The sequence below is a fragment of the Ciconia boyciana genome, unplaced genomic scaffold (genome assembly GCF_034638445.1).
Source record: "Ciconia boyciana unplaced genomic scaffold, ASM3463844v1 HiC_scaffold_41, whole genome shotgun sequence".
In the NCBI taxonomy this organism is placed as follows: Eukaryota; Metazoa; Chordata; class Aves; order Ciconiiformes; family Ciconiidae; genus Ciconia; species Ciconia boyciana.
Window position 1 is genome coordinate 188,400 of NW_027328409.1, and position 13,520 is coordinate 201,919.

Sequence of the window (13,520 nt, forward strand, 5' to 3'; positions counted from 1 at the left end):
CCCGCTATAGTGCAGCACAGGGAACCCCTCCCCAGGACCCCTCCCTCCAAACACACTGGGTGTTGCTGCCTCCACGTGTCATTGCTGTAAAGCAGGGCTGACCCTTAAGGAGCCCATGGGTAGAGGGCACTGCTCTGCACAGCACACTCAGCCACCACAAATCAGAGCTGCATAACAGTCCCCGAAGAAAGAAAAGCACCCTCAGGTATTACACAGTGAAGGAATGGAAATTTGCTCAGAGAAGCTTGTCTGAATTTTTCTGTTTTATCTCCTTTGGCAGTTTCCATGCCCAGAACAGGCAGATGTCCAATGGCAGCTCCATCAATGAGTTCCTCCTCCTGGCGTTTGCAGACACGAGGGAGCTGCAGCTCTTGACCTTCTGGCTCTTCCTGGGCATCTACCTGGCTGCCCTCCTGGGCAACGGCCTCATCATTGCCGCCGTAGCCTGCGACCACCGCCTCCACACCCCCATGTACTTCTTCCTGCTCAACCTCTCCCTCCTCGACCTGGGCTCCATCTCCACCACTCTCCCTAAAGCCATGGCCAATTCCCTGTGGGGCAACAGGGCCATCTCCTACTTGGGATGTGCTGCACGGGTCTTTTTTTTTGTCTTCTTGATTGGAGGAGAGTATTGTCTTCTCACTGTCATGGCCTACGACCGCTACGTTGCCATCTGCAAACCCCTGCACTACGGGACCCTCGTGGGCAGCAGAGCTTGTGTCCACATGGCAGCAGCTGCCTGGGTCAGTGGGTTTCTCAATTCCCTCCTGCACACTGCCAATACATTTTCCATACCTCTCTGCCAAGGCAATGCCCTGGACCAGTTCTTCTGTGAAGTCCCCACGATCCTCAAGCTCTCCTGCTCACAGTCCTACCTCAGGGAAGTTGGGTTGATTGTGATTAATGCCTGTTTAATGTTTGGGTGTTTTGTTTTCATTGTGCTGTCCTATGTGCAGATCTTCAGGGCCGTGCTGAGGGTCCCCTCTGAGCAGGGACGGCAAAAATCCTATTCCATGTGCCTCCCTCACCTGGCCGTGGTCTCCCTGTTCATCAGCTCTGCCTTTTTTTCCTACCTGAAGCCCCCTTCCATCTCCTCCCCTTCTCTGGACCTGGTGCTCTCATTTCTGTACTCGGTGGTGCCTCCAGCAGTGAACCCCCTCATCTACAGCATGAGGAACCAGGAGCTCAAGGATGCCCTATGGAAACTGGCCCAAGTGACACTGTTTCACCGACAATAACCTGCCTTCATTTCTCTGCACATTTCCCAGAGCTTATCTTTGGCCAGAATTCTGATTTTTTCTCTTATAAAATCCTGCTTATTGGTAATTCTCTGGGTTTATACTATTTGTCTTGGGCTTGATCCACAACAGACACAACAGTCTGACTCTTGCACAATACTGTGTCAAATGTGGCCTGTCTGATACCAGCTCTTCAATAAATGTACGTGCTGTACGTGAAGGCTGGGCTCTTCCTCCAAATTTATTTCCAAGAAAAAGTCTAGGAATTGGTCTTTAAAAGAATCTGTTCTCCTTGTGTTCTCAATAGTTTCGGAGTTAAGCTCATGGTACCGTTGGGTTCCACTGGACCATATGTTCTGGATTTAAAGCTCTCTTCTTGGTGTTCAATGGCAGGGGAGATGCTCCATGAGCTTCTGTTATCTCCTCAGGTTTCTCCATGTATGACAGGATTGATAGCATATACAAGTCTCTCTCAAAAATGAATTTGTAGGGGTGAGGAGCAGATAGGCTGTGGACTCAGCACGTGCCCTGGGTTTGGAATGAAGGGAGACACAGAAGGTGAAACACCCTCACAGTTGAAGTCCACCAAAAGTAAAACACTAAATCAATTTACCCATGAACAAGGACTCTGCAGTGCCATGGGAGTGAGTGGGGACTCAGCAGGCAGAGGGAGAGGAGACTGGAGAGATGCAGGAGGTGCCTGAGGAACCCCAGTGTGAGGACTGACTGGAGCAGCAGAGGGGGCAAATTCAGTCAGGATTAAGGATCACTTACAGTATGAATTCAGGAGAGCCAGAGAGTGCCTAGCCTCCATTTCCTCATGCCTTCAGGACCAGCACCACCCCTGGGGCTGATGGGAAGACTGAACCCCTATCTCTGCCCACCAGGAGCTGCTGAGCCCTTCAGGGGGCCTGGGGCCATGGGGTGAGTGGGCCTCGGGGTGAGTGGGCCACGGGGTGACTGCCCAGAGCTCTGCAGCACCTTGCACTGGGCCCTGCCATGGCACCAGTGCATGGGCTGCTCTGCTGGGCCTGGCTGGGGTGAGGGCAGGGATGGTGGTGAGAGCTGGGGAGAGGCTGGCTGGGCTGGAAAGAGTCCAGGAGAGGAAAGCACCAGTGTAGAGCTAAGCTGTGAGAGTGTGCAGGGTGGGCGCACACAGCAGGGTGCTCACAGTAGACCATCAGGTGTCATGGTGAAGGAAGCAAGGCACCAAAGGTGCAAAAGAGGGGGGCCCAGTCTGTGCCATATTCCTGGGACAGCCTGGGAAACTTGTCCGGGGAAAAATATCCCAAAATGAGTCCCACGCACCGGCCATTTCCGTGTCTGGTCACTCACCCCAGCCCTGAGGAGGGACCTTTGCTGCATGGTCACCTCTGTGCTCCTCAAAGACTCAGTGATACCCAACTCCACTGCCATTATTAAGAAAAAGGGAACCAGTTTCCTAATGACACTTATCACACACAAGTCCCATAGCTCTTGCCGCTGCTAGTCTCTCAGCCAAGCATTTTGTCAGACAGCTCCAGCTGGATCAGCTGCTCAATGCCTTGTCTCAACAAATATTGAAAATGTCCATTGATCAAGATCCTACCAACTGGCTCCAGTGTTTTATTCATGCTCCAGTGTTTTATTCTGAAAGTTTCGCAAAAACCCAGCTCTCTCTGCCTCTCCTTGTCCATAATGTGCTCCAGGACTCAATCATCCTTCTGGCCTCTGCACTACTCGCTCCAGTCTGTGTAGCATCTTCCCCATGCTGTGGAGCCCCACAATGGATGCAGCCGTCCTGATGTGGTCCTGTGATGGATTAACCTTGGCCAGCAGCCAGGCACCCACCCAGCTGCTCATTCACTCCCCTGACTCAACAGGACAAAGGGAGAAAATAAATCAGAAAAGGTCATGATCATGATAAAGTAAAGGAGATCAGTTAACAATTACTGTCACGGGCAAAGACGTGTTGACTTGCCGAGGATGAATTTAATTTCTTGCCACTTAAAAAGATTTGGATTGTGAGAAACAATGACAAAAATATTAAAGACCATTCTCCTCACACTGTCTCCCAGGCTCAAATTAATCCATTGCTCCAATTCATCTAACGACCCCAGCCCCAAGAGAAGCGGGGGGTAGTGGTGAAGAGGGGGTTAACAGTCACTAAAGAACAGCTCTGCTGTGCTCCGTCCTCCTCACACTTCTCCCCTGCTCCAGCGTGGGTCCTCTCCATGGGATCCCACCATATTTGTGGTCAAGGCGATGTCTTGTTCATTTCTTTCTGTCTTACTTTTCTCCTTTATACTCACAGTATCATGGAAATGTTGGGATTGGAAGGGAGCTGTAGAATCCATCTCGTTCAACCCCGAGGCTGGGGCAGGGTCAGCTAGAGCAGGTTGCTCAGCACCTTGCCTAGGTCACTTTGGAATATGTGCATTGATGGAGACTCCGCAAACTCTCTAGGCAACCTTTTCCAGTGTTTGACTACCCTCAGAGTCAAAAAGTGTTTTCCTGGGTTCAGATGGGATTGTATCTACATTAATAAGACCCCTCCAAACCTTTTCTTCTCCAGACTGAACAGTTCTATATCTCTCAGCCTTTCCTCCTGTGAAAGATGCTGCAGTCCCTTAAGCCAGCTTTGTGGCCCTTTCCTGGACTTGCTCTAGGAGGTCAACAACTTTCTTGTACTAGACAGCCCAGGCCTGGACACAGCACTCCAGATGGGGCCTCACCAGTGCTAAGAAGAGGGGAAGGGTCACCTCCCTCCATCTGCCAGCAATGCTTTATTTATCGTAGCACACGATGCTGTTGGCCTTTGCTGCAAGAGTGCACTGCTGGCTCAGTCTCAGCTTGTTGTCCTCTTGCATCCAAAGGGTTTCTCTGCAGAGCTGCTGTCTAGCCAGTTGTCATGGTTTAACCCCAGCTGGCAAGTAAGCACCACACAGCCGCTCGCTCACTCCCCCCTGGTTGGATGGGGGAGAGAATCAGAAGGATAAAAGTGAAAAAACTCGTGGGTTGAGATGAAGACAGTTTAATAGGTAAAGCAAAAACTGCGCACTCAACTAAAGCAGAACAAGGCATTCATTCACTACGTCCATCAGCAGGCAGATGTTCAGCCATCTCCAGGAAAGCAGAGCTACATCACACGTAATGGTTACTTGGGAAGACAAATGCCATCACTCTGAAAGTTTCCCCCTTCCTTCTTCTTCCCCCAGCTTTTAATTGCTGAGCGTGATGTTATGTGGTCTGGAATATCCCTTTGGTCAGTTGGGGTCAGCTGTCCCAGCTGTATCCCCTCCCGATTTATTGTGAACCCCAGCCTATTCATTGGAGGGGTGGGGTGAGGACCAGAAAAGGCCTTGACTCTGTGTAAGCTCTGCTCAGCAATAATGAAAACGTCCCTGTGTTATCAACGCTGTTTCCAGCACAAATCCAAACCATAGCCCCATACTAGCTACTGTGAAGAAAATTAACTCTATCCCAGTCAAACCCAGCACACCGGTCAGCCCCCAGCATGATGTCTATAGAGTGGTAGGATCACAGGCTGTCCTCCCGCAGGGACTTTCTCAGCAGCTCCTTGTCCCTTGTGGAGATCGGCTTCACCTGTCACAGGTCCCACAGTGCTGCAGAGTCACCTGGGCCAGCAAACGCCTCTCCTGCCAGGGCTGCATAGCACAGGCCTAATTCTTGCTGCCTTTGGGGACTGCAGCTTTTGCTCTCTTTATTTTTCCTAGTCCACTTTATTTTTCCTAAGGCTCAGCCTAAAGCTCCCAAGAGGCACTTGGTGACTGTTGCCTCTGTCATATCATCAGCCACTACAGAAGAGAGCTTAGCTCTATCATCTCTCCAGGTAGGTTTAGGCTCTTACAAGTTTGCCCCATGCCTCCTTCAGCGGGCTAGAGAGGCCCAGTTCCCTCAGCCTCTCCTCACAGCTTGTGCTTTAGGCCACTCTCTGCATCTTGGCAGGCCTCCTCTGGACCCTCTCCAGTTTCTCCACATTCCTTCTGAAATGGGAGGCCCAGTGGCTCGTATGGCATCACCATGGTGATCGGGCACCTCTCCTAAGGGCTCTCCTTAGCTGGCCAGGTCTCTACCCATACTGCTGCATGGAGTTGTTGTGCAGTTTGTGGGTTGAGATAAAAAAAGATAATAGGATAAAGAAAAAATATAAAACCAAACATAAACCACAACCAACAGGCAATGCAAAGGCAATCCCTTCCCACCTCCCACCAGCAGACTGATGCCCAGCCAGTCTCCCAGCAACAGACACCTTGAACAACAAAACACTCCTCCTCCTTCTTCCACTGCCCCAGCTTTTATTGCTGAGCATGACATCATATGGTATGGAATATCCCTCTGGTCACTTGGGGTCAGCTGTCCTGGCTGTTTCCCCCCTACCAAAATCTTGCCCACCCCCAGCCTACTCACTGGGAGGGAGCAGAGTGAGAACCTGAGAAGGCCTTGGCGCTGTGCAAACACTGCTCAGCAATAGCCAAAACATGGGTGTGTTATCAACACTGTTGTAGGCACAAATGCAAAACATGGCACCATGGGGGCTGCTACGACGGAAGTTAACCCCTTCCCAGCCAGACCCAGTACACTTGAACTGGGGGTGCAGAAATAGACACAGTCGTGTACTGGTGGTCTAAGAAGTGATGAGCAGAGGGAGACAATCACTTCCCTCACTCCTTTGGCGAGGGTCCTCTTTATACACTCCAGGACACTGCTGGTGTCCTTCTTTGCCACCAGGTCACACTACTGGACCGTGTTTTGCCTTCTATTCCCCAACACCACCAGGGCCTTTTCTGCAGAGCTGCTTCCCAGCCAGGCATCCCCCACCCCTGCCACTGCAGAGTGTCAGTCTATCCCAGGCACAGGACCTTCCCTTTGGAATTCTCTTTCATGAAGTTCCTGACAGGACAGTGCTCCCACCTGTCAGGTTTCCCCTGAAAGGCATCCCTAAGGCACTGGATGGTCCTCCCAAGTTAGTATCATTGAAAAATGTGGTGAGAGTTGCCTCCTCCAGGTCATGGGTACAGGTGTTAAACTGCACAGGGCTCAGGAGAGTCCAAACCCCAATGTGTGTCCCCTGGCCTCCAGGTAGGGTATGGCCCCTTCACCACTGCTCTCTCAGCCTCATCATCCAACTGGTGTTTTGCTCATCTCTTTGTCTACCCAGACAGACTGTAATGGCCTAACTTTGGTACAAGAATATTGAGGGAGACCATGTCAAAAGCCTTGCTGAAGTGGAGCTAAACAACATCGACTGTTGTCCCCTCACGCACAAATGCAGCTACTTCATCATGAATTCAGCCTGGTTGGTGAGGCATGATGTACCCTTGGGCATTCCATGACGATGCTCCTCTCTTTCAGGTTCCTAGAAATGTCCACGAAGAGCACTCATTCAGTGGCTCACTCCTCACCAAAGGGAGCTTGTTCACAGCCTGTGGTTCCCTGGGTTGCATTTTTGGTCTTTTTCAAAGATGGGTGCAACATTGGTTTGTCCTCACTCACAAGAGACCTCTACCAATCCCATGACCTTTCACAAGGGATATTCCAAAGAAATATCTATCTTGCCCTGTAACTTCATTACCACTATTCTGCCTGTTATACAGTGCATTCAATTTCTCCAATCTTTCATATGCTTTCACCTGTCCTGATACAGGGACCTTTTCTAATGTCATCTTTGCAGATGCAGACACTCTACACAAAGGCCCATGCCATTAGTTTCTCATATTCTCCTACCCTTATTCTTTGTTCATTCAGATAACTCTAACCTACCCTGTTGCTGCTTTGAGCTTCAGGGAGTTAAAAGCTTGCCTGCCTTTCAGTAGTCTAACTGTCTCTTTAGCCAATTCTTTAATTAGGTTTATCTCTCACATTTTTGTATCTATCTACAACATTTCTCGTAAGATTATCCCTTATAGAAAGGCAACCTCATTAGACACAGCTTGTACTTAGTATATGGTTGAGGAGTGTGTTTTATTGCTTATGAAACTTTATCATGCTTTGCTTTCTTTGCTTGCAAATAGGAAAACTTCTTGTGTGGCCTGTGTGCGGCCAGTTCTCCAAGGAAAGCAGGTGGGAAATGGTGCAATGGAGCTGTAACATTGAGCTCCAGAGCTCAGTGAAGTCTGATGGAAGGGAAAGTGATGCAAGTCCCCAGGGGTCAATGACAAAAATGGTGGGGCTGGGGAGGTGAGCAGCAAGGTTCTCCATACAGTGTCAGACCTGAGAGGACTGCTTTTCCTAGCTGTCCAGACCTCCTGAGGAGACACTCTGCATCGATACCACTTGGAGAATGCTTCTATCACCTCTTCTCTAAACTGAAAACTAATAAAATATAAACTTCAAATTAAAAAATGGTTTTTATTTGGTGCACTTTGAAATCGTCCTCTTTAAGTACCCTATGAAATGACTCCAATTATGTGTACAAGCTTGGAAGACCTGAAGAAAACTACAGGAAGAGAAAAAGCCCGTTAAGGCTTTCTGTATTTTAATGAGAGCCATGGTGTATTTGGTGCTGAGTGTCTGAACCTCTGTTGATGAGAGGAGCTGTTTTGCCTGGGTGATAAATAACATCTTACTTGAAGGGATATCTGTCCTTCTTCCAACCCAGCACCGACAGTCGGGAAGCCAGGAGGAGCTGTGGTTCAGTACCAGCCGCTTCGAAGCAGCTCGAACCCCTTCATAGGCTGCCAATCTCTCTTTCTCAGTTGGGGTATAGTGGTCCTCGGATCCTCTGTATGCCAGACTCCAAAACCTTAAGGGCTGACCACAGGTCTCCCCTGGTGCTTTCTGCCAGAGGCTCCAGGTAGGCCCATTCTCCCCAGCTGCGGTGTAGAGCACATTTTTGACATCTTGCGCTGCCCGGGTCGAGAACCTGGTTGTAAAAGTACGTCACGTAGATGCTCACATACCCATGATTCTGGCCACTGAAGAACATCAAAAAAACAGCAGGTGGATCAGGCTGCTAAGATAGAAGTGGCTCAGGGGGATCTGGACTGGCAACATAAAGGTGAATTATTTATAGGTCGGTGGGCCCATGACACCTCAGGCCGTCAAGGAAGAGATGCAACATATAGATGTTGCGTTAAGAGTTACTGTCGCATACAAATAGGAGTCTGAGGAGTGCCTGGGGGGGGAAACCCTCCCGTTGAGTCAGGAGGTTCAGACAGGACCCCCTTGCTTTCTAAACTCCTTCTCAGAGAGGAGTCTAGGTGCGGCTAGGTCTAGTCCTAGTCTCAGACTTGGTCAACGGTTTATTTTCTAAGGACTGTGTGTGTAGCCACTTATTAGTTCAGGGCTTTCGTTAAGGCGACAGCATCAGTTTTACACCCCCCAGTCTGGTCGTGTTGAAGGAACTATCAAGGCCAGAGCAGTGAAGAGTGCAGTTTATTGGAGCAACAGACACACAGGTTCTTTGGATTACCGGTGATAAATTCACTGTCTGCAAAGCACATGCAAATACCAAGAATATGAGTATGAATAACACGGCCGGACACGAACAAGTATATAACAGGGCCGGACAAGAATATAAGTAACACGGCCGGACACAAACGCGTTAAAAGAATAAGAAAGTGACTCTATAGAGATTTCTAAGTTTTCTGCGGAGGGACTTGATATAACCAAGTGTTCGACTCTTACCCAAAGGCGTCCCGATAGGAGGGAAGAGAGGCTCAGCGCGTCGACTGATCCCCAACGTCAGAGTGGTACGCGATGGTGTCTTCCCCAACATTCTCTTTCTCTTAAGCTGTTTTATACTATCTTTCACCTTTTGGGTGGAGCTTGAGTGACTCTAGTCATACAGACCTTTGTTTAGGATTGGTGTAAAGTTTTCTCGCTTCGCTTTTAAAGGTATAAGCTAGGAAAATTCAGTGCGCAAGCTCAGTGAGGGGTGGTCGCACCTTGGAGGTGGGTAGCTTTTGGGATGGAGGTGTGTTTTGGTATTATAATGATGTCATAATGAGCAAAGTTCACCAAAAGGAGAGCATTTTGTCAAAAACGTGGCAGGCTGTTGGCCCAGGGTAGTAAATATTCAGCTTATCAGTTCCAGGACACCTTTAAGTTCCCCTATTATTGCAGAGCCTGGCCGTGGCATCTCCACACCGCTCCACCCTCCGGGCAGCGCCTCTTAGAGTCAGCACACCAAGTTCCCCTGGTGTTACCAACATCTAAGGTTGCAGGCCTAGGGAACTCCCAAGGAATGGATTCCTTACATGTCAGCTGCATTCCACCTGGGGAGCTTCTTCAATGCTGTGCCTTACCTAAAAGTGTGAATATAAGTTCTAATTTTTAAGCCACCTCAGCCATTATCCCCCACCCCTCTTGTCCCATGGAATGGTGAGCACTGAATTTGCTTAAGTAGCCCCTAATTTGATTCCTCTCCTCTGTTGCCTGTCCTCGTCCACACGCCTGCCCTGAGTCACAGAGGCCTGGGAGACTTTGCTGGTGAAGACTGAGGCAAAGACGACATGGAGAATCTCAGATCTATCTACACCCACTCTTACTCAATTCAGCAGTGGCCACACAGGATCTTTGTTTCTTCTTTAACTGGCCCTGAAGTAGAAACACCTTGTTATGGTGCTCTTGAATTCCCTTTCAGGTTTCAACTGAGTTTTGATATAGACCATCACCAACTGTGGAGGATGCTGTTCTGGAAGACCAGCTGTACTGAGTTCTGCTGCCCTTCAGGGCTGCTGATCATTGGATCTCCACTACAACTCCTCAGCATAGGCCAAAGTCTACTCTTCTGGGGTCTGGCATCTGGAGTCTTTAATTCTCCTTCCGCACTCTCCTCAGGAGCTGGGAGCCCACTATTTCAGGGTCACAACAGCCAGTCTTCATATCCCTGACCAGCTCTTCCTTGCTGGCAAGTATCAGATGCAGGTTTGCATTACCCTTGTTGGCCTATCTGGCGGCTGTGCTAAGAAGTTCTCCCAAAACACTCCAGAAACTTCCTGGACTGTTTGCATCCTGCTGTGTTCCTCTTCCATAAAAAGCCAGGGTCATTGCAGTCCCCAGTGAGAGCCCGGCTTCTACATCCAGGGACTTCATTTGGATGCTTAGAAAAGACTATGCCAACTTCCCCACTCTGACTGCGGGTTCCTCACCTCCCACCACGATGTCACCTTTCCTGGCCCCTCCTCTGACCCTCACTCACAAGGGCTCACCCAACTTGTCACTTGCCCCATAGAGGAGCTCCAGACATCCAAGCAACTTCTTCACTCTGAGGGAACCCCACTCCTGATCCTTCCAGCCTGTCTCTCCTGAAAAGTCTGTATCCATCCATTGCAGCACCCCGAGCTGTGTGACTTGTCCTACCATGCCTTGGCAGTTACTCCATGGATGCCAAAAAGCCTAGGCTGCAGCTTTTCCTGGCTCTGCCCCTGGCTGAGGGCATCGGTGCACATTTGGGCTGTAGCACCTCAGCTGTGGCTCCAGGCAAAACTCCGACTTGTCTTAGGGAAAGCTGGTACCCAGCGTCCAAGAAGCCCTGTTTGCAAAGGCTTTGCTTCAGAGCAGAGGCATGCCAGAGTGGACAGCAGATGGAAACATAAAGCTGAAATTGGATGCCGAGAGAGTGAGCAAACCCTGCTGTCGCCAAGGACAGAGAGAGACGGGGCTGGGAAGTGCAGCCCTGGAAAGAAACAGGTTTACTTCAGTGGTGTCTCTGCTGCCCCTTAGGGCCTTTGGTGGATGTGAAGGTGATCTCCATGAATGACAAGCTGCTGCTGTCAGGCCCAATGTGAAAATGGTTGGTCTGTTCCTTGATTGTATCATCAAGGGGGTGAGTAAAGGTTGGGGGAGAGAAAAAACAGCAGCTTGAGAATGTAGGCACACAAGTGGAGACCCCAGCGTGATGTGCCTTGTGTTGCTGGACTGCCCTACATCTACGGGATACAGAAGGGACGGACCTTGCCACACTGCAGTGGTGGCAATCAGTTTCTTGCACAAAGGCACCCAACCTGTCTGCAGTGCTGTCTGGGGTGTCTGACACACACTCGCTCTGAACGGGGGTGGCTTTCCTGTGCTGTGCCTGCCAGCCACAGGTAGTTACGTGTGAGCCCCTTGGCCTCTCACATAACACTACAGACCGCTATTTGGACATTAGAGTAACTGCCTGGAATTTGATTCGGCAATGTGGGGATGAAAACTGTCATTCTAGTCAATGGAGATCTAGTCAACCCAGCTGACAGAAAAGACAGAGAGAAACTTACTTCTCCCTATGATACAGGACATAATTTGGTCAGATGGCAGCATATGCTGCCAAGAAAATAGTTAATAGGGACAAATGCAGTTGTCTTGCACATGCCTTGGACAACTTGTGGCACCTCAGATGTCACCAGGTACTTCCCCTGAACAGCCAACTCCTGACCTACATCTTCATTATTTACAACAGGAACTGAGACAAGGAGCTCACATGCGCGTGCCTCTTTAATGCACACTTGAACAATGTGCATTAAAAATGCAAGAGGAATTCCATCTCCTGGGGGTTTGTGGCAGGCATGGGAGGGAGCTGACTCCCCTTTCCAGCACTAGCAATAGAAAGGCAGGATGAGATGCCTCAATTGACTCAGCTGAATCCTATCCCTCAGCAGGAGTACAGAAGATCCCTGCCTGTAATTGTCTGGGTGTCCTGGCTAATAATAAGACAAAAAAGGTGATTTTTAGACCTAACTCTATCTCTGACAGGAGAAATGACACTGCTGGAAGTAAGTGTCTCTCCCCAGCTGAGGGAGGGAACATCGGTGATTGCTTCAGCCTGTTTCACAGCAGGTTCTACTGGACCCCAGGGACACCTGGAGAGAGCCCAGAGGGAGCAGAGAAAGAGATGCCTTGGGCTGGTCCTCTGCTGCTCAGTTGGGCCAGGCTCCTGGGACACAGGGAGCTCATGGGAAGCGGGCAGCGCTGTAGTGAGACAGCTCTGCCCAGGAGCAGCTCCTCCGCAAAGTGCAGCAGGGCTGAGGGCACTGCCTGCAGATGACAAGGGGAGAAGAGTAAGGCAGAGAGAGGTTAAAGGCAGTCTGGGGTGGAAGGAGAGAGCTGAGCTTGTTCACAGATAAATCTTCACAGCCTTTGACACAGTAAGTCTCTGGCAGCAGGGAAATGGCAGCAAGGAAACGCTGCTGTGTGGGTCAGGGCTGCCTACAGCTCCAGATTAATCCCAGGGAATTTCCAAGGGGACTTTTTAAGAGGAAGGTCAGGATGAGGATTACCTAAAAGGGAAGGAGTCTGTGCTTTGAGGTTTCTTCTCTTGCTTAGCTGGGTGGGCAGTGGGAGACTGGAATTTATTTCTCTGCTCTGGAGAAGGCACTGAGACCCCAGTTCTCATCAGGACTTGTCAGAGCTTCTCCTGAGCCCCTGCACATACAGAGATGCCCCTGGGCAGTGCCCTGCTTCCAGGAGGTGTCTGCAGGGCACAGGTGAGCACACAGCGGGTGGGATGGGGTCTGAGAGCACTGTCAGGGAGGAGACTTGAGGACAGAGAAAGCTCCTGGCAGGGACCGCTCCAGGCAGCAGAGACATGGGCAGGGAGGGACAGGGAGCTGCTCCCAGAAATGCCATGGGAGTGGGGATTGGGGCACCTCTCTGCCATCCCCTGCAGGGCAGACACCTTCAAGGAGCACCCTCCTGGACTCCTGCCCCACCCTCCACTGCCTTTGTCCCCAGGGTCGTGGGGTTTCAGCCTGAATCTTCTTCTTGGTAGCCTGACCCACAGTAAAGAGAAAACCCTGAGTGCCTGTCTGCCTGTGCCTGTCCTTCCTCCCTTGGCAGGAGCACTGGGCCATTTCTCTGTGTTTCCCCTCCTGTCCTTGCTGCCTGTGTCCCCACCTTACCTGGGGGCTCTGGGCACTGCAGTGTGTGGGGCTGTCAGCCCTCACCTAAGGACACCTCATCTTTAGGACATTGGACTCTTTCCCCGGGGGTCCTACTGGCATGCAGGCTGCCCTCCAGAAGGGCACAGCTCTCCCATGGACTCTCTGTGTCCCACGGAGAAGACAACTCAGCGCTAAGGCCATGGCAATGTGGCTCATCGTCTGTGTGTGGGCAGCTGCAATGAGCCCTCTGTGTCGCTGCCCCGGGAGGGGGGAGCTGAGATGCTCCTCAGGTACAATGAGATGGTGGGGAGGTGTTTGGAGATGTGCACTTGGAAACTGGATTCCTCTGCTCTCAGGAGTTTCCCGTTTCTTCTCAGGTGAACATCTGGGTGTGATCATCCTCCAGCTCAAAGAGCTGCAAGGAAAGGGCAGCTGAGACCAGGGCTGATGGACAGACGAACTTTCACACCCTGAACTA

The 13,520-nt window shown here is 50.6% G+C and overlaps 1 protein-coding gene across 1 annotated transcript; it reads left to right on the forward strand.

Moving 5' to 3' along the window:
* Positions 1 to 302: 302 nt before the first annotated feature.
* LOC140645909 (olfactory receptor 14J1-like) lies at positions 303 to 1,238 on the forward strand. The gene has a single exon (XM_072849370.1). It carries the CDS (start codon positions 303 to 305, stop codon positions 1,236 to 1,238), a length of 936 nt encoding a protein of 311 aa, XP_072705471.1.
* The last annotated feature ends 12,282 nt before the right edge of the window (positions 1,239 to 13,520 follow it).